Source organism: Rhinatrema bivittatum, chromosome 2, assembly GCF_901001135.1.
Source record: "Rhinatrema bivittatum chromosome 2, aRhiBiv1.1, whole genome shotgun sequence".
In the NCBI taxonomy this organism is placed as follows: domain Eukaryota; kingdom Metazoa; phylum Chordata; class Amphibia; order Gymnophiona; family Rhinatrematidae; genus Rhinatrema; species Rhinatrema bivittatum.
In genome coordinates this window covers 654,189,510-654,211,121 of record NC_042616.1, presented here as the reverse complement: position 1 = coordinate 654,211,121, position 21,612 = coordinate 654,189,510, and the positions used below count along the sequence as shown (strand labels likewise).

Sequence of the window (21,612 nt, the reverse complement as noted above, 5' to 3'; positions counted from 1 at the left end):
CGGGGCCAGAGGCCTGCAACACAGCAGCCATTGCTGCTGTGTCGAGGGATCGCGTGTCGGCAGCCTGCTGGCGCGCACAACTTGCGGCTGCCCGGAGGCAGGCACAAAAGATAGGATAAAACTTTTTTGGGGGGTTAGAGTAGGGTTAGGGGGTGGAAAGGTTAGGGGAAGGGGTGGGAAGGTCAGGCTAGGGGGAAGGGAACAGAGGAAGGCAGCGCGGCTCGGCGCACACAAGGTGCACAATTGTGCACCCCCTTGCGCGCTCCGACCCCGGATTTAAAACATGCGCATGCCTGCCCCCGCATGTTATAAAATCGGGCGTACATGTGCACATGCCGGGTAGCGCACACTTGTTATAAAATCTACCCCATATAGTAATGTGAATAAGTGTGTCATCTGAAAGAAAAAAAGCTGTTACTTAAGTACTAGGGGTCTGATTTGAAAAGCATTTACATGCTTGTAAGTGGCTTTTTAAAATTGCTATGATAGTATGTGTTACATTTACATGTGAAACTCCTCTTAAAGTTACCTCTAAAGGTAACTTTGGCATCATTGCATACTTCACAATGTGTGTTCGTAGAAACCCAGGGAAACCAGGGTTTAAATCCCTTTGCCACTCCTTGTGACCTTAAGCAACTAATTTTACCCTCTGTTGCCTCAGGTACAAACAAGCTTAGATTCGCTAAGCTGTGGTGATATATCGTGGGAGGACCTAACATCGCGGGAGAGGGTATTGCAATAATTTGCCCCTCCCTGACAAAATATTGCAGTGGTATCATCGCTTTCTTTTGTCTTGCGGGAAAACCCGCAAGATAAAAAAAAAAACACGGCTGAGGCCTCATCAAAGCGGGATGGCAGCCCCCAACACACTAGGCCGCCATAGCCTTAAAGGACCTTGCGGCCCAACATGAAATGCCCACAAAACGTTTTTAAAAAGTCACCGGAGGTCTTATTAGGACCCCATCCCAAATCAAGGCGACCTGCAAAAAAAGTGAAAAAATATATAAAAGATGGCACACAACGATGAACCCTCTGCCAGCCGACCCCTCCTTATTGACTCAAACACCCCCAAGAGTCATTTGTTTTGAGTCTTTACAACTACCATAAGTTTCATTAAAAGGGTATATGTAAACAGTATTGACATTGGTAACACCGGATGGTGCACGTTTCAAAAAATTCCTTACGGGCCGCAAATGATTGAAAAGACCAGACGGCTTGGTTGGTCACTAAGCACGTTGTCTACGGCTTGCTGATGCAGTCCCGTTCTATATAACATTATTTGGCTGTTGGTGAAGAGCATTTTTGGGAGAATATTTTGGCGATACCTTTTGTTCTATATTTGAAAGATTTCTAAGCCAGCCATGTCATTTTATTTACATAGGATTAGATATGCATGAGCTGCTTTGCATGGATTTACTAAATTCATGCATGCAAATGCAATGCAAATCAACTCATTATAATGGGGCAGGTTTCAGGCTGAAACATTACTCGATATCGCTGCAATAGGGCTATATCACACGATATACATTGTTTAACCTGTATCGCAACCCTATCGCAATTTGATAAATCTTCCTATTAGATTGCAAGCCATCTGGGGACAGGGAAATACCTACAGTATCTGAATGCAATCCACTCTGTAGTGGAATTTAAAATAAACAAAATGTACAAAGCACAGAGGTTTCACAGTAGTGGGTAAACGGTCTCTAAAATATTAGTGTGATCATTGCTGTCCTTGCTGTGGTTGGTTAGTCAAAGGAAGCCTGCACATATTCTGAAGAGTCAGCCTGAATAACAGTTTTTGTGGGGGTCCCAGCCCTACTCCCTGGCTAGTAACAAAAACAACAAGGCTCTTCCTGGGAAAACAATGAGCCAGTGGGTGACACCAGTCCTTCCTTCCTTTTCTTTTGTTCTAATATAAAAATAAAGTTTTCAGAGGACAGAACCAGGATAGGGGAGAAATGGAAGAAAAGGAGGTGACAAAGGAGATGCACCTGGAGAAGAGTGAAAGAATGACAGAGAGAGAGAGAGAGAGGAGGGTGTCACAGAGGAAACGCACCAATGCAGATCTGAGCATTTTAAAAATAAATCTGCCTTAAAAAATAAAAAACCTTTTGGGCCTGTGGGCCCAGTCCCCTCCTACCTGCTGAAAAAATCCACTTACATCAGGCATAGCACCCAAACTCTCTGTCCTCCAAAACCCCCCTAAAATATGTTAAATGTTGCAGGTGTGTCGGCCCAAGGAAGCCCCCCCACCAGCCCGAAGTTTTGAAATTATTGGAGACCTCAGGGCTGCATCTTGAATCTCATCCTCTCACTCGCAACCCAAACCGGAACCCTCCCGCCCCACCCAGCACCCCCAAAACCCCCCATGCCTCTAGGAACATGATAGGATTGTAACCCTCTCAGTGATGTCCAGCATTGCTGTCAAATTAACACAGGACACTGCTGGGAGTGTTATGATCCTACCAGGCTTCCACTGGCGGTTTTGGGGGGAGACCAGGTGAGGCAGAAGGGTTCTGATTTGGGGGAAGAATGGGCTTTAGGAAGGAACTCGAAGGCCACCGATAATTTCAGAATTTGTGGGAGCAGGCTCTCAGGCCGATAGCTCTACAACATTTAACATCTTGTAAGGGGACTGGAGGGGAGGGTTTGGATGCTATGCCCAACCTAAGCTGGAATGTTTTAGCAGGGTAGAAGGTGAGGGGTCAGGCTATTTTACATTTTTCTGTACATATTTGGTTAAGGATAAAGTTATTCCGATATATGTACCAAGATAACTTTCAATCTGCTTGCACTTCCCAATTCCTCCTAAAGGATCTTTTCTGCCAACATCATACTCTGCTTTCTGGGAGAATTTTACCCCTGTTGGGGATAAAAAAAAGTTGATGAGCATACGTGTAATCGCTTTTTGCCTTCTAGATCTGTGCTCTTTTTCACTCGTACTTGTTTAAAGCTGATTTTCTAAAGGTGATCGTACCACTTATAAACCTTTTCCTTAAAGAAGGTAATGTACCAGGGGTTTTAAAAAGGGCCCTTGTTCGCCCCATTTTTAAAAAGGGAAATCTTTCACTTGATCATCCCTCAAGTTTTCGCTCAATTTCAAATTAATCCTCTGGGTAAATTAGTAGAGAAGGTAGTCTGTGAACAGTTTGCTGAATTTTTAAATAATAATGTTTTACATTATTTTCTGGGTGGATTTTGGAAAACCCATAGCACAGAGGCCGTCTCTAATTTGTTTTTTGGCGACGAGCTTGATCTTGGTTCGTCTGCACCATTTAGGAATTTGAGGAAAAGGTTTTGCTTGGTTTTCCTCTTCTTTAGATCTCCTCACTAACAGGTTTGCATTAAAAGATCCTCCTGTCTGACTGGTATATAGGCCAGGGTAATACCTGCAAGTGTAGGGGTCAGTCCTATTTGCCACCCTTTTTAATATGCATCAATGGCCTTTATGGGAGTTTTTTACATTCTCAAGATATTAGCTGTAGAATGTATGCTGATGATGATAAGTTATTTTTTTCCAGTAAAAGGGAGTCTGCAACAAGTCCAGTGGGGATTTGATATGGTAAACTACTGGATGCGCAAAAATCATCTCATGCTCAATTGCAGCAAAACAGAGGCAATGCTTTTTTCAAGGTCTGACACCTTTTTAACAGATCAGAATGTTTTTTTCTCTTTCTGTTCTGGGTAAATCGATTCCCCTTAAAGATGCAGCTAGGAACATTAGGGTTTTTTTAGATGCTGCTTTGTCTTTTAAGCCCCAACTTCAGTGGCTTCTGCTTCTAGGATATTATAAACAGCGGCAACTTAAACATGTGAAATACATATTAGACCCAGGAGTCTTCCAGATTACCTTGTAAGCCTATATAATTACCAGTGGTGACAATTGTAATTCACTGTATTTTGGCTCCCAAATTATTGCTTTAAAGCATTACAGATCCTGCAGAATTCTGCTGCCTACCTTATCTCTGGGAAGCTCTGGAATGAACATATCACCCCAGTTTTAAAAGAACTACACTGAGCTAAATTTAAAATTTGACATTTCAAGTACTAAAACAAGATGGCCCTGAATATCTCAAGGCCCTTCTGGAACATTACATTCTTTCTCAGGACCTATGGTCCTCAAGAAAATATTTGCTATCAATACCATCTTTTAAATCAGCCTGTTTATCTGTAACCAAGTGTCGTCCATTTTTTCCTGCAGATCTTGTATGCTGACTGCCCTAGCAAATTCTTTAAGGGAGATGAATAGCATTGCAGTATTCCACAAACATCTTCAAGAAGCTGAAAAAGTAGTTAAGATAGTTGATTTAATTTGATGCTTTCTTGTTTTAAGTTAGTATTTTATTGTTGGTCTGGATTTAATTGATAATTTGCTGTACTTTGCCTAGCAAAATATATTTGTTATAGGCGGATGATAATTATTTTAATAAATAAATAACCCAGTATATTCAAACATACCCAGTTAGTTTGAAAGTTATCTGACTAACATTACTCAGATAACTTTAGGCAAGTACAGTATATTCAACAAAATATACCCACTGAATATCCCTGAAAATGTATCCAGTTATCTTTAATTGAATAAGTTATCTGCTTGCCCCTTATCTGATTATTACCCTATGTGCAATATGCCTCGTGGGGCTTTAGAAATGTTTAGGTGTCACACAGTATTTAGTTGTGCCAGCAAGGGTGTGACTCTATTGCTCTCCTTATATCTTGCCACCAGTCCAACCAGGGCATGCCTTTTGCTAAAGCAATAAGGCCTTTTGGAGGAATGTCTACCTCCCTGGCAACCAGAGAGTAAATATCCCCTGGCCTCTTCTTGAATCTGTATGTGTTGTGTCACTTCTGTTTCCTAGCCTCTGGTTAGGAATCGCTGCTGGATTTACACTGACAAAGTAGCCAGCCAGCTACGCGCTCACGATGGGATGATGCCAGGCTCTTCTTTTGTGGCTCGGGACACCGCCGTCGCTGACACTCCTCAGATCCTCTATAGACGCACACACGCAGGGCCACACGCTAGTTAAAGGACCCGTGGCAGGAAAATGCCCACAGTGTCCACAGATGATGTCAGCGCCTCAGCCCTATTTAGGGCTTCCCTGGTCTTCCCCCTTCTCACCTCAGCAATGGGTCACCTACACTTATTTATTTATTTATTTATTTATTTATAAATTTTTATATACCGCCGCTCATCAAAGATATCACGTCGGTGTACAGTGAACAGGAACTTACGCCGGAGCGTTTTACATTTAACAGAGTTATATAAGCGTTATACAATTAAAAAAAAGGCAAGTATATAAATATTTGAACATAAAACAAGTAGAATCTTTTACAAAAACAGAACTATCATTTAGTTGTAACTTAACTGAGCTGAATTAAAACAACACTATAGAGTAAAGAGGGTTCAAGGGGAAAAAGGTAAAAGCTAAGGGAGAGGGTTAGAGGGTGATGGAGTTCTAAATAATAAGTGGTAAGAGGGGAGCGAAAGTGCTAATCTTAAATTAGGAGCAATATGGTAGGATCATTAGAATAGGAGCAGAAATAGGAGAAGTTAGAGATGGTATATAGACAGGGGGTGTCTGGTAGAAAGGCAGGGCAGGTAAAGGAGGGGAGGACATATTTATTTCAAGTATAGGCATGTGTGAATAACCATGTCTTGAGTTTTTGCTTGAAAGTTTTGGGAGATGGCTCAAGGCGCAGTTCGGTGGGCATGGTATTCCATAACAAAGGGCCAGCAAAAGAAAGCGCTCGCGCTTTGGTAGAAGCATAGTTATATAGTTTGGGCGAGGGGGTCTGTAATGTGGCAAGGTATTGATTTCTGGTGGGTTTAATAGAGTTTTGAAATTGTAGAGTATTATTAAACCATTTCATTTCAGGATTGTGGAGGGCTTTATGGATAAGTGTTAGTGTCTTATAGTGTATGCGAGATTGAATGGGGAGCCAGTGTAAATCCTTCAAAACTGGCGTAATGTGTTCCTTTGCGTTTGTATTAGTGAGGATGCGGGCTGCAGTATTTTGCAGGATTTGTAAGGGACGGATAGCATTTTTAGGTAGGCCTAGAAGGAGTGAATTGCAATAATCTGTTTTGGAAAACAACATGGCTTGTAAAACTGTCCGGAAATCAGATGCGTGAAGTAAGGGTATAGTGTGTGTGTGTTACTCCGGGTCCAGCCTTGCCTTATCACCTCAGCTGAGCCCTACCCCAAAATCAAGGTGGTTAGTGAAAATATGCTTTAAGATTCTTTTCTAGGTAAAAATACTAGATAGCAATATCTCATATCTCCACTGTTTAATTTGGCACTAGAGCCATTAGCAATTGCTATTAGGGAAAAAATAAAGTTGTTCATGGAATCAGTGTTAATTATATTGAATGTAAATTATCCATCTATGCAGATGAATTCATCTATTTAATTGAGTTAGATGCTTTTGTTCCCAAATTGCTAGACACTATTGCCTTGCATTCAAATTTATTAGGTTTCAAAATTAATTGGTCCAAAATGGAAGCTCTCTCCCTTAATAATTATTGTTCTAAGTTTAGTCCCTACTTCAGGATGTCTAAAATGTGTAGACACACATTCAATCCTGGTGGAAACCTCTTCTTCACTGCCTGTACTTTTTTGTAGGAACAATGAATTGACAGGCAGGTCACTCTGGTTGGGAGTTCCAAATTAAAACTTTAATTAGTTCAATTTAATCAAAGTTGTTCCCAGTTTCTTCCATGCCCCATACTGGGGTATTTCATCACACTTCTCTCTCTTTGTCCCCAGAACTGAGTCCTGAAATATTCTTACCCTCCAGGGTTTTAGAAAAATGTGTCCCCAGGTGGGTGGGGTTATCCTAGGTGTAGTGTGATCTTCCCCAACAGTACCTGAAATCCAGATGAACTCCAGATCTTCATAAACCAGTCCTTGTCCTGTGTCTCAGGATGGAGACTCCGGTGGGTGTCTCCAGATGTCACAAAACGACTTACCCCCGATCTCTCAAAAATGTATAGTTGGTGCTCTCTGGCCAAATGGTACTATGGCTAAAGATGGTCAGATCTTCTTCTTTTCCCCAACCACTGAGCAGGAAGGATGGCAGTAGAACTTCTATCCAACTCAAAAGGGCAAAAACTTTTCTCAAACTCCAGCAAACAACCTCTCCCTTGTGGCAGGTCACCTCTGTCCCTCCAGAGACTGTGAGATGGACACACAGGGTCTTCCATATCCTTGTCCTCCCCAAGACAGGGCTATTTCCCTCCTCAAGCCAGGACCATGGATTCACAAAAAAAGGGAGAAAATCTCCAGAAATGACTTCACAGAAATAATTCACTTTTCTTCAAAAACCTTAGGCCAACCCTTCCAGGCAGGTTGTGCACAAACAAAGAAAGCTTCTCCCTTTTTACAAGTGCTTCTGACCATGAAGGCTAGAGCTTGAGATGGAAAAGAAACAGATCCTTCTCCCTCCAATGGTAGCTAAAAATGCAACACACAGAAAATGATGGCATAAGAAGACCTTATGGCCCATCTAGTCTGCCCATCCACCCAATTAATTTAGCATTATAATTCCCATCACTTCCTTAGAGATCCCCTCTATCCCATGCTGTCTTGAATTCAGATACTGTTTTTATCTCTACCACCTCCACTGGGAGGCTGTACTATGCATCCACCACATATTTCTGTAAAGAAATATTTCCTAAGATTACTCCTGAGTCTACTCCCTTTCAACCTCATCTCATGACCCCTCGTTCAAGAGCCTCGTTTCCTTGAAAAAGGCACACCACCTGTGCATATATTTAGAATGAAGACCACTGACCATTTTAGTAGCCACCCTCTGAACCGATTCCATCCTGTTTATATCCTTTTGAAGGTATAGTCTCCAGAATTGTACACAGTACTCCAAGTGAGGTCTCACCAGGGACCTATACAGGGGCAATATCACCTCCCTTTCTCTGCTGACCATTCCTCTCCCTATACAGCCAAGCATCTTCCTGACCTTTACCATTGCTTTATCCACCTGTTTGGCCACTTTAAGATCATCAAATAGAATCACTCCCACATCCCGCTTTTCCTTTGTGCTTAGAAGAATTTTATCTCCAATACTGTACCTTTCCCTTGTGTTTTTGCACCTAAATGCATTACTCTGCATTTTTTAGCATTAAATCTTAACTGCCAGACCTTAAAACCACTCCTCGAGCTTCACTAGCTCCCTCCTCATGTTTTTCCACACCTTCCTGGCTGGCCACACTGTTACAAATTTTGATATCATCAAAAGTGGCATTGTGAGGCTTAGATGTGAAAGGAAAGAATATATAGAGGCTGAAGAAGGTAAAGCAAAATTGCTTAACAAATATTTCTTTTGGTGTTCACTATGAAAGGGCCTGGAGCAGGGTCACATAAAATGAACACAAATTAGATTGAAAGTGAGGTCAATTGATTTTCAGAAAAGTTTGTTCTTGAGGAGCTAACAAAACAAAATAGATAAAGTGATGGGGCTGTATGGGATAAATCCAAGGGTACTAAGAGATCCTGGCAGCTCCACTGGCTAACCTTTTCAATGCTTTAGAGTCTGGAGTAATCCTAAAAGATTGGAAATGGGCAGATGTGGTTCCTATTCATAAAAGTGGAAGTAAGGAGGAGTCTGGAACTAAAGACCAGTTAGTCTGACCATTGTGATGAGCAAACCAATGGAATCACTGCTAAAACAGAGGATAGTGTAATGTTTGGAAATTCCAACCTCTATACTTTACTACTACTGCTACTACTAATACTACTACTTCTACTTCACATTTCTATAATGCTACTCGATGTATGCAGTGCTGTACAAACAACACATAAGATACAGTCCCTGTTCAATGGAGCTTACAATCTAATCAAGAGAAACATACAGGTCAAAAGGGATTGAGGAGTTTTATATAGTAAAACAATGGTTAAAATTAGTTGGTTAATAAGGCTCTGGAATTTGTTGCCAGAAGATGTGATTAGGGTAGTTAGTGTAGCTGGCTTTGAAAAAGGTTTCGATAAGTTCTTGGAGGAGAAGTTCATTAACTGCTATTAATCAAGTTGTCTTAGGGAATAGCCACTGCTATTACTGGCACTAGTAGCTTGGGATCTACTTAGAGTTTGGGTACTTGCCAGGTAATTGTAGTCTGGATTGGCCACTGTTGGAATCAGGATGCTGGGCTTGATGGACCCTTGGTCTGACCCAGTATGGCAATTTCTTATGTTCTTAGGATGAAAGTTGATAATCAGGCTTAAGATTTAAAAGAAGCCTCAAAAAGGTGAGTTTTTAGATGGACTTTAAAGAAGGTAAGAGAGGGAGCATGATGCATGAGTTCAAGAAGACTATTCCAAGCACATGGTACAGCCAGATGGAAAGCACAGAGTTGGGAATTGGTGGTAAAGCAGAAGAGCATAGGTAGGTGTGACTTATCTGATGAGCGGAATACGCAAGGAGGGGAGTAGAGAGAGATAAAAGAGGAATGGTAGTGAGGGTACTTGCCCCCTCTTATGCAATCAGGAGCTCAGCATTCCACCAACTCAGATGAGATGCTGTTAAGAATGGTACACTGCTCTCCTATATTCCTAATCCAGGGCTTAGGTTAGGGCCATTTAATGGAGAACTAGGGGATCTCTGCATAAGGCTACTGTAGATCCTTCAATGGAAACAAAAGGGAATAAAGTACTTGGGAGTGATATGCTATTATGATTTAGAAAAGACAAGTTTGGTTAATATGGGAAGAATTGAAGGTTTACTTTGAGTTATTTTCAGGTGGTCACTATTAAATAAATAAATAAATAAATAAATAAATAAATATTATAGTTGTAAATCATGCTCCACTCTTACAGGACACAGGGACACAGCTGGGAGCTGAGAGGCCATCAAACCCCAAAGGGATCCTGTATCCTTTCCTCAAAGGGGAAGAAAGATGAGTTTCAGAGTTTCCAAGGTTTTTAAGCTTAGATAAGTTCCTGGTAATGATTTGCAATCTAGGTCATAGGGACGTGGAAGTGGTACTAAGAGTGGGACTGATTTGGCTGGACTTGATTGTGCCTTCTATTCTACAGGTATAAACAACACCCTTGAATCCTCTTGGTTGCCTTAGTTTTCTCACCATTAACATCTAGAATACCTCAGAATAAACTGCTTCCAAGTTCTCTGAGAAGCCCTGGATACATCAGGGAACATTCTAACATAAATTCATAAATGATGTGTTTCAACTAAAACACATTCTAAGTAACCAGTCTCTATCAGGATCTAATGCTAAGGTGGTGATCAACGTAGCTGGTACAACTAAGTCTGTATCAGAGTTTTTTTCAACAAGCTCCTAATTTTAAGAACCTGGATCAAGGTGCCTGGGAGCTACATCTAACATGGCAATGTGTCTGCCAGAACCACTCTGTCTTCCTCACTTCTCCTTAGACTGCTGGACTCTCAGCCCATTATGTCACTTAATCCTAGATGGGTAATTCTGTTCAGAATGAAGCTGGAAGGAAAGAAGGAGGAGGAGGGGTGAAAGGGACTTTGGAATCAGATTATCGCAATAGGTCTGCTAGATATTATAGTTATAATTGTGCATGTAATCAGTTCACAGGGTAGTAGGGGCAATGCTAGATGCCACAATGGACGATGGTCTCACAATATCTAGAAGTACTCAGAAAATATCACAGGTTGAGCTCAGTTTGTGCAAGATGTGGTCCTTTTCTGGATGAACTTTTCTTTGATATAGAATATTGTACTAGAAGGTGAAATGTCCTTGAGGTTTGCAGCCTGAAGGAAAAGGAGTGACCCTCAATAGGACAGTTGACAAGAGGGAGTTTATTTATGATTGGGATGATACAGAGGAGCCATCTAGTTGGTGAATGTTGCTGTGCTGGAATCCTTGGGAAGGCTACCTGTTATGAATTAGGTTCAACCACTTTGAAGAAAGCTGAATTCAGCTGGTGAGAAGAGCACCAATGCTTTGAAACAAAATATGTCCTGGTGACTTATAGGTGATAGCTCGACCAGCAGGCATCAATCAGAGCAGCTGAGACTGACTTGCTAAGCTTCAGAGAGGGAAGTCAGATGCTGCTAAAGGTAACTATTTAGGCTCTGAAAAGTAAGGAAAATTATGGCTCACATAGAACTTACATCTACCGCAGTAGGTAGTTGATGAAGGCATACTTAACAGGATGGCATCTGGTCACTTCTTATGACAATTTTGATTCATATGACCTGGGCAGCCAGCATATGTAATTATGAAGAGATAAGGGTGTCTTTGACAGCCAGGGACAAGAGGAGGAAAAGAGATAAATGGCCCAGTACTTGACAGCCCCATAACCTGATGGATCAACTAAACTAAGGAAATAAGATTGCTGTGGGATACATTATCTGGTCTGCCATGCCACATTATGCTTTATCCAAAGTGAAGGTTTTGAGTGGCCCTGACCAAAACCTTTTTCCTTTTGAAGTATGAGGCTTTGGCCAAGATGTGTTTCAGAGTTACCAGTTACGTAGGATTGCAGGGGGGTTTGCAGTCTGTGCTACCTGTGATGCATGAGCTTGGTTTTCTTGCATTTGCATCCCTTAAGAACTATGAAGGGGAGAGCTGTATCTTTAATACTTCTATAACGTATATTTTGAACGTATCAATCATTGAAACAAGTGTAACCTTAGGAAAATGAATGAGGTGTGAATTATGCCTTCCCACATTTTCTAGCTTGTCCAACTTGCTATATATGAAAGTTTTATTGTTAAAATAAAGCTTCACTTTCATGGACATTCTGTCAAATATCTGTCCAGAAAGGCATTCAATTTAAATTCTTCTAGTCTACTTTGCTGGTCTTAAAGACCATCTAAAGCAGTGTACAGCATATGATATAAAAACATCATACAATGCGAATCAGCAGAACCCACAAGTAAAACAATATATATGCATATGATTTCTTCATAGAGACTATCCGCTCCCATAAAATCTCAAAACTGAAGATCGTAGTCTCTCCAGAATGAGGATGATTGTCTGCAAATAAGTTCCTTTCATCACCAAAGCCACCCCTAGAAGCAAGGGAGCAGTATCCCTTCTCTCCACCCTCCAGGCCCTTCAGCCTGCTCTCCTGTTCAGCCAGGCTACAGAGCACTCTTCTTTCCTGGCCATTGCTTGCATGGTACAGGCAATGCTGCAGCTGTCTCCAGAAGAGCAGCAGTAGGAGGTAGCTGATCATCCAAATTCAGTCATGTCCAGAAGTACTAGTGAGCAATCTTCATCCTTTGGGATTGCCAGGAAGAAATTACCAGAGGCATTTACCACATCACTTGCCTGGACAAAGATGTCTATTGATTCTTGTGAGGGAAACCTAGGTGGATAAATCTGAAGTCAGCCTTTACAAATCACCTTGAGGAACAGGTGTTGCAGGTTCACTCTGTGGGTATGGTAAGAAACACATCCACTGCCCTGAAACACAAATGAAGCCAATATCCTGCAGGCCCTCTTCCTGATAGGAAATGCTGCACAAAGCATAGTATGCCCAGACTCTAGATGTAAGTAACTGTAGATTCCAGGATAAGCAATGTTTTATTACTAATGCTAGGTTGCACTCCAAAAGCATCACAGCAAAGTGATATGTTTGCCAATTTTTGGAATGTCCCCATGAGCCGTGAAGATCTGGTGTCATTAGGAGTGCTGAAAGCTGAAAGAAAAGTAAATTTGTTTTCTGTACTCTCTACCATACAGGCTTGGTAAAAAGCATTTTTGGTCCTATCGTGGAGACAACGCAGCCAAAAAAGATGTGGTTATTTCCAGCGATAAAACACATTATTACACACGTTATTCTACCATATTTGTTGTTAACTTCTGAACATCACCATAAACTCCACCCTAACTCCTCCCAAATGAATAACTTATGCATACTTTGCATATTAACACACATTGCTGTAATTTACACGCATAAAATGATGAATGACCCTGTAAGTGCTGAGTGCTGTTTTCCTTCTTTAGTAAAAAGCAAGTGCATAATGTATTCATGCCTCCCATTCCACAGGACAACCGCAATCCACCTAGCATGGTTGATCCAATTTAGGTGGAATATAAGACATGTTTAATATTAAACAAACACGTAAGACTTATTCATACAGACTTCACATATTAGACATTACATCCCCCTCCCCCTCCACACCCCCCAAAAAAAGGGAAAGGAAAAAAACCAATTCAAAATAAAAATGCAAAATTACTTGTGAGGGGAAAAAATTAATTTCTAAATCAGAAACAAAAACTTTCCATTTCAACTTAGAAAATCAAAAATAAAATAAGGTATTGAGATTAATTCTCTTTCTTTAAAGGACAGGGAAAAGAAAATAAAACTTCTTGGGTCTTGCAGCTTCCATAGGAAGAGGAGGATAAATACTATCTTTTCTTTGTGTCTATAACACAAATTCTTATATACAAAAGGTTAATTAATTTTGTAAATCAAATCACAAGGTAAAACAGCTATAATCAGCTTAGCCAATTAAAGCATAAATTATTTTTTTGTTTCTGAACAAGTAACGCACTGCCAATAAGTTACTTTTATTAATTGATATAGAATGGGATAAATCTTGCTCTAACGTCTTATTTTGACTGGTGTAGACACATTGCTCTGCTAATCATTCCCATGTTGTAAACATGCACAAGGTAGTTTAAATATCTACATTCCTAAGAACTATGTTACAAGCAGAAAGACACTGGGAAGGATATCTTTCTTTTTTTTTTTATATATATATGACCAATTAAAAAGGACAGACAAGCAAAGGCGAAAAGGAAGAAAAAAACCCTTTTCTTTTCCTACTTCATAGCTACAGAAATTGACAAAAAATGGACAATTACTGACATAGTACGCACAATTCTTATTTTTATAACGTTAAATTAAACAGAACTCCATCAGCATGGCAAATTAGAACTTGAGTTTTTTCACACATCCACTTCATTCTAAAGGCTACGTAAAAAAAAAAAAAACAATCATAAACAAATACAGTAACATGGCCTGAAGCCAAATTCTGAGCTTGAATGACTTCTTAGCAAAGTTGATGGACAAAACACACACACACAAAAAAACAGACTGATACCATAAAGGACAAGAAACATCACTTCCCATCTTCTCCCCCAAAGAAAAACCACTTTCTGCGAGAGCAAACTTACAAATGACATTTGGACTGAACCATTTAGAGAGAGAGAGAGAATCCTCACCAATATAAGAAAACAAATTACAGTTAATCAATTTCAGTCATTTCAAAAGAAAGAGAGTTCAGCTGGCAAAAAAAGCAAAAAGAAGAGAGAGAAAAAGATGGCAAGGAGTTTCAGAGATGAGACACCAAGGAAGAAGAGAAATAGTTTAGAAAAAAATCTGGAATGGCTGATAACATCAATAACACTGAAATTCTGGGATCCTGAAAGACTGCTCACAGCACCAAATTTGTTGCAGGTTCATTCTCTGGATCTAGTAAGACACACATGTACTGCCCTGAAACACAAGGCCAGTGTCTTGTGGGCCCCGCTCTGCAGGATCCACTGTCCTGAAACACAAAGCCAGTTTCATGCAGGCTTCCTTCCTGAAAGGATCTGCTACACAACTCATACCACAATTACACACTCATATACCCTGAGTCAGCACAAATGTAGATTCCAGGATAAGCAGTGCTTTATTACTAATATAAGATTAGGCTCCAGAAAGTACCACAGCAAATGTAATGTACATATATAGCAAAGACAATAGTTTTAATTATGTAGTTTCTTTCAATTAGAAGGGTGGCTGATGGTTTGGGATTACCTTTCTCTCTCTGTCCTCTCTCCTCTCCTCTCCTTCCTATGCATTTGTTGTTTATTCCCTTTTGTACATCTGAAAGCAAGTTTTTAGAGATCACATGTGATTTGCCAACATGGTCAGCCTGAGAAGCAGGACTTGAGTCCACAATCAAACATGATAGGACAATACTTTTATGATTTTTAATCATCATAATTATTTTACAACAGTATGGTGGATAAATAGCCAAAAATATATTTAGAGATAAAATATGGTACTTTCCAATTAATGACATGGCTAGCATGCACAGTACTGCCATAGAGCTGCACTTGAGATTCAAAGACCACCTTAAGTCTTCCCAACCTATCAGATGTTCTGTACAGAAAAAATGTATATTTCTAGAGTAGACAATTGTCCTATATTTACTGTACACTGATATATGCTAACCAGTCTAGCAAGCCATAACAAAACAAAATAAAAGTACTAAATAAGAGTACTGACTCCATTATTAAATGGTGAAATCTTTATAGTGTATGAATTTGTAAGACAAAGAGAGCATTTGCATTTAGTATGCCATTATTATTCTGTTATAATAAAAGAAAAAGCTTCAAACTAGAAATAAGTATGTAGTTATTTAAATGCAGACTCCCTGGAGAATTCTGTATAACTCAATGAAACTATGCCATAAAATACTACAAAATCTTTTTGTATGTGTGCATATACTGTGAGTATTTTTGTTTTAGTGACCACTCAACATATGTTTGTATGTCCCATTAGAAAAGTATTTTCTATGAAAATTTAGAATGTTGCTTACTACATGAACTAAAAATATGGAGGGCATTTTAAAAAGGATTTATGCAAGTAAAACTGGGTTTGCATAAGTAAAACCCAGTAGGAGTTTTTACTGCTACTGCTATTGCTACTGCTACTTCCAGTAGGAGTTTTGAAAACTGCTACTTTTACGCACATAACTCCTTTAGAAATTTCACTAAATTTTTAAAAGGTTTTATACAAATAAATGGACTTTTAAAAATTCTACAATATATGCTATATTTAATGCATGGAACCTCTTTGAAAATTCACTCCAGTAATTTTATGAGGCTACAACATAATTATGTATATAAGTGAGAGAAAAATACAAAGTAGTTCACTCATTTTACTCTGCCGGTCAATTATTTTGATCCATTTAGTCTATTCGGTGGAATAGATATCCAGTACACAACAATATTGGCATCAATAAATGGATCTAACAAATGTTAGATACCAACTGATATTAGATACTAAAATTGCCAAGCTTGGATGTAGGCCATGTTATATGGTAATACTTGAAGATAGTATATTTATATTTTCACATCTTTTAACATCAATATGACCTTGTAACTCCTCAAGTCACTATGTTCGCTACCCATCCACTTCCACATTCAGTTCAAGCTTCTCTTACTTGCTTACAAAAACATTCATTCTGTAGCTCTTCAATCTTTACCTCTCTTATCTTATTTCTTTCTATACCCTTCATCGTGAACTCCATTCATCAGGCAAGTTGCCTTCTCCACCAATGCCAACTCCCGACTCCTCACTTTCCATCTTGCTACACCGTATGCTTGGAATAAACTTCCTAAGTCGGTGCGTCATGCTCCCTGACTGGCCATATTCAGATTAGGTCTAAAAACCCCAATCTTTGAGGCTGTTTTCAAATCTGAACCATTTCTCTACAAGAAATACCTTTCCATAGACTAATTTGTCTTGACTAGATTGCAAGCTCTATGGAGTTTCAGTACAGAGCTCCATATGTCTAGAAATGATAGTAGAACTAGATATATTTAGGCAGTGCTACTTCCACTAATCATTTCTGTAGTATTACTAGACATATGCAGCTCAATGTATTGCTTAGTTTATATATCACAGAAATACTTACTATAAATGTTATAACTTGCCATACTGGGACACATGACATAAATTAGTACTGGAAATATTGACAATACCTGTTAAACGTTTTCTTAGAACCAACTTTCAAAGTTACAGCCTCTTCGTTACTCCAGCTGCAAAATTATATAAAATTAGCAATCTATTATGCACAATAATTTTTTTTTAATAAAAGATGTACAGATCGAGATCATGTTTAATTACAATTAACTTGCTTGGGAAAGCCAAATACATTAATGACTCACAATGACCTTTTATTACCTGCATGCACTCCCTTGTTTTGGCTGGATGATTGACAACTTGCTGTTTGGCTACCATGTTGCCTTTCAGCTGACAAGACTTTTCATTTTAACTCAATTTGCCTGCCTATCATGAGCTGGTGGTAGGCCAGGCTCAAGTCACCCAGCCTTGCCTCAGCAGCTTGCTCTCTCTCTCTCTCTCTCTCTCTCATTAGTACGCATTTATTCAGTGGAAATTGGAAGACAAATGCTTGAAGGCATGTGAACTAAGTATAGCAAATTAGGTTTAAGGACTGAATATTTATAAGTATATCGAAACAGTTTCCTTTTTCAAAAAAAATCTAGAGTGAATTGAGAGCTAAGTGCGAGCTATGGTAAAACAAGTGGAGACAGACGTAGGAGGGCACTAAGAATAGCAGTGTTACAGTAAGAGATCTCTCTCTTTATAGCAAACATTTAAAAAATCATTTTTAGACAACACCTTATCAGATCACAACCTAGCTTCTTCTTCTTTATCTGAGGCTTATGCAATCAAGTTTAGTCCTGTGTGTGTATTTGGGGGGGGGGGGGGGGGGGGGGGGGGGGGGGGGGGGTAGGGGAGGAGCAGGGAATGAGGGTCATATTCATTTGCTGCTGGGTTATCCCTTGGTATGCTTTAAATTGCCTTGTTTGTTCGGCACTAGCACAGAAACAGATGTTGCTCTATCGTGTTGGATAATTTACTGTACCTCATGGCACAGAATGGAAGGCCTCCCCAGCTACCCAGCTGGTCTGTTAGTAGCACTGAATGGTGCCTGCTGAACTATGACAACTGCAAGTAAAGACTGCAGTTTTATTGTGCAGTTGTCATTCTTCTCAATGCATATTTCTCCTGCATTTAGGCAGCGTTTTGAAAAAGCCAAGTGTCTCTTTTTTTTTTTTTGATGGGTGGGGGTTGTTTTTGTTTTTAACATTAGATAGCAGACCAATGTAAGTCTCATTCTCCTTTGTTGATTGTAACGTGACTCATTACTTTTGTCATCTAATAATTATCGGCATGATTGCTCCGAGCTAGAGCCAAGCTCATCTTCTTCCCTTAAGTGATACTGGAAACTAAAACAGATTTGTCATTTATGACCTGACCACTAAGCCACACTTTGTGGTCCATTATTGTGATTAACTTCTGCAGAAGATAGGCTTGCCTGATTGTCATTTGTGATGCGGTGCTGGGCATGGACTGCCGTGCTTCCTGAAGGGATGCCGGCCAATAGAATGTGACCATGATGGTCAGGTTATTAAATGCAAACCTGCTACTGCATTTCAGAAAAGCAGAACTTCTGACGTCTCCTTTCTTTTTGTCTCCTTGCATTGATATCTCGATTGAATCACGGTGCTGGCCACACAAAGCTGACCGCAGCCTCATTGCTTTAGCCAAATGCACACTTAAGAAACCTCCGGTGAGAAAGCATCCAAGCATTTTGCTGTGCCTGCTGCAACCGATTTAAATTTTTTACTGAAAGAGCATTTGCTGTTGTCTTTTTTTGTGTGTGTGTGTGTGTGTCTATGCTTGGTGCAGAGGTGTTAAAGGCTTGTGGAAACACTTTCTGAAGAAGGTTTTTCTTACAGCAAACAATAAATACATATTTAGTATTTCGTAATAGGGACATTTTTTTCTGGTTTTTTTTTTTTGTTTTTTTTTCATGCTGGTACTCAGAAGGAAATTGTGGCTCATATTACAGCACCCATACATGGTTGAAAAAGAGTCAGTTTTGATTACAAAATGAGAGATGCAGTTCTAGTCGGGAACTGCATGCTATCAGAATGATTTATGCAAATTATGCATATTATTCCTAGAGGAATTCCTCCTCAAACTGCCAGGATAAATTGCCGGAAATTAGCCATAAAATCTGTCGTGCAAGGAGCAAAAGGTGAAGGCCACTGGGAAAGCAAGGACGTTCAGCTCCTGAAGCTTTCCAGGATATGACTGTGACTGGAATCTAGTAGGCTTTCAGCACGATGCCTGAATAAAGGCTTGGCCCCCAAACTTTTCTACTGCCTACAGCCAGTAAGATTTCTTCAGGACCTATAAGAATTACTTTCAAAGGCTCAGGGTCGCTACTCACGTCCTTTATTTTTTTATTTTTTTAAGTGGAGAGAGGGCTTGTATGACCTCCTCAAGGAAATTCATGTCTCTTTTTTTTTTTTTTTTTAATCTTTATCTGCTAAATATCTATAGATTTGATAACTGTAAATGTGCACATCACCCTCCCATCTTATTCCATGTATGCATATATCTTTTAATATTTTATTTTTCTTTTTTTCTGATTAATTTCAGGCAGCGCTGTACAGGAGAGTTTGCGCATGTGCTCTGCTTCCATGAACATTCGTGTGGTCCAAGAAGATTTCATTCTGAAGCTGGAAGGAGATTCAGCAGTCAGTTTGAGAAAAGGAGACTGGGTAGCGCTTTATCCTCAGACTTTACACAAGGATCCTGAGATCTATAAAGATCCTGAGGTAAATATTCAGCTGCTGCTTTCCATTATACCTAAGGCATATTGCAGCAACCAGGGTTTTTATAATCATTTTTCTATCTATCTATCTATCTTTTTTTTTTTTTTTTTCAATTATTTTTTGTGGAAAAAAACATTTCTTATGTTAGTTTCCAGGGCTTTGCAGGTTAAAGGAATCCTAGCCAGAGAGAACTATGGTGTTGGGACTGAGAACTAGCTGTTTCTTTCTTTTATCTCAAAATAGTTGTATTTATTATCACAAAGGAAACAAACCTCAGTTATATCAACAAACAAAAGAAAATCCAGTAATTAAAATAGAAAAGTATAATAAGACAAATGGGGTAGCCAAATCTATAACACATTAATATCAGAAAGTTATGGCAACACCAAAAGAGAAAATCAAGAGATCAGCCCAGCAAGGAACACGATGGCCTCGCACCATACCCAACCGGACCCCATGTAAGAGAGAGAGTGAATGAAAAACAAAATAACTCCCCCAGCCCCCACCCCTGGAGTTCAAAGCAGGAAACCAATGCAGTGAAAGGGTCCAGGTAGAAAGACTGCAGGAGTTAGCAAATACCAAACAATCCCAAATGAAAAGATCCTAAACAGAGCCAAGAAAAATCCCAATAAAAAGATGCCATCTATGAGTTCTTCCAAGCCAGAAAAGGGGCCCAAATATCAGAAAACCTCTCTGATTTATCCCACAGATCTCAAATCATTTTTTCTATACAAACAACATCCCACACCCTGTTCACCCACTCAGATCTTGTAGGAGGGGAAGGCCTTTTCCCACCTCTAACTAAGCCACTTTGTGCTGCCATTTACAAATGTTGTCCTAAATTTACAAAGCCACAATGTTTTTATCATGGGGAGGGCAGTCCTGTCATATCTTGTCAGCCACAGGGTGGGTGGGAGGTCTAGTTAGACACCCCCCTCACCGGTAGCTTTTTGTCAATTTTGGGGATGGGTGTTTGAGTTGGGCCACATGGCCCTTTAATTCTAACACAGGAACATTGGGCTCTCATTAGGGTTTCTATGCTCCTGTGGTACAATAACATTTTTCAAACAACTGTAGATAAAATAACCTGGCTGATAATTTCTAAGTCCGCTGCATTATTTTATTTACATAGAATTTATTATGCATTAGATGCTTTGCATGCAGTATATGATATTATGCATACAGATGTATGCAAAGCAGCTAATTTTAATAGAGACAGTTGTTATGTAAATATAACATGCAATATCACCACGATAGGGCTATATCGTGCAATATACAGCATTTATTGTGCAATACATGCTGTTTAAGGTGTGTTATAGTCCTACCATGGCTTTATAAATCTATTTGGATTAAACAGCATTGTTTCCTAGAGAAAGTATCTTGGGACCCCCCCCCCCCCCCAAACCTCCAAGTTAACAATCCCAGAGATACAATTGTGCATATTTTTCCAGAAAGCCTGAATCAGAGGGCACTCCCACCACAAGACAAAGAAGGAACCCACCTGACCATGCTTTTTCCAGCACAGAAGAGAGATAGAAGAATTCTATTTATTAGATTTTCATGTAGTGAGATAAGTCCTAAACAAGATCTGCATTTGAGTGCTGACCAAACCCAGACCTAGATTTATCATTTTGCTATAAAATTCGCATGAATAGCACCACGATTAAAAAAAAAAAAAAAAAAAGAGGCGTGGTTAAGATCATTTTCGAGATATCGCAACACATGCTATTTTACCACAATGCGCCAGACAGGCTTTTCCACTTTTTGAGCTGCTCCTGGCGAGAGAGAGAGACACTCTTTCTTTATAAGGCTCTCATATAATTAAACTTTTTATACCACAGTAGGAGGGGCAACCGGTAACGCGGGGTGAGGTTTTGGTGGTGGACGAGGTTTTGGGGAGCAGTTTTATATACACAGTCAGAGGCACTCTGTATCAAGCTAGGTTGAGAGTACAATGTACAAATCTCATCTTTGTACACCTTTCCTCAGTCTAAATCATATCAAATCTTCACTGGTGTGTACTGTGCTGTTCATACCTCTGTGCATGTAAAACTGCCACTCAACACCTAGGCCACCACCAAAACCTCAACCCGAGTGGTTGCCCCTCCTACAGTGGTATAAAAAGTTGACTAATATGACTAATATGTGTGCCTCTCTCTCTCTCCTCTCCCCCCTCCCCTTCTCCCGCCCAAAACGGGATTTGCGATTTTTAGTGCAAATTCAGTTTAGGG

At 39.8% G+C, this 21,612-nt stretch overlaps 1 protein-coding gene across 1 annotated transcript in view; it reads left to right on the top strand.

The window, feature by feature from the left end:
• The window catches only part of LOC115085402 (25-hydroxycholesterol 7-alpha-hydroxylase), a 480,857-nt gene that overhangs the window by 396,084 nt on the left and 63,161 nt on the right, over positions 1-21,612 (top strand). Inside the window, exon 5 of the mRNA XM_029591385.1 lies at positions 19,206-19,384. Within this exon, the coding sequence (XP_029447245.1) occupies positions 19,206-19,384 (179 nt within the window). The remainder of the gene's footprint in view (positions 1-19,205; positions 19,385-21,612) is intronic.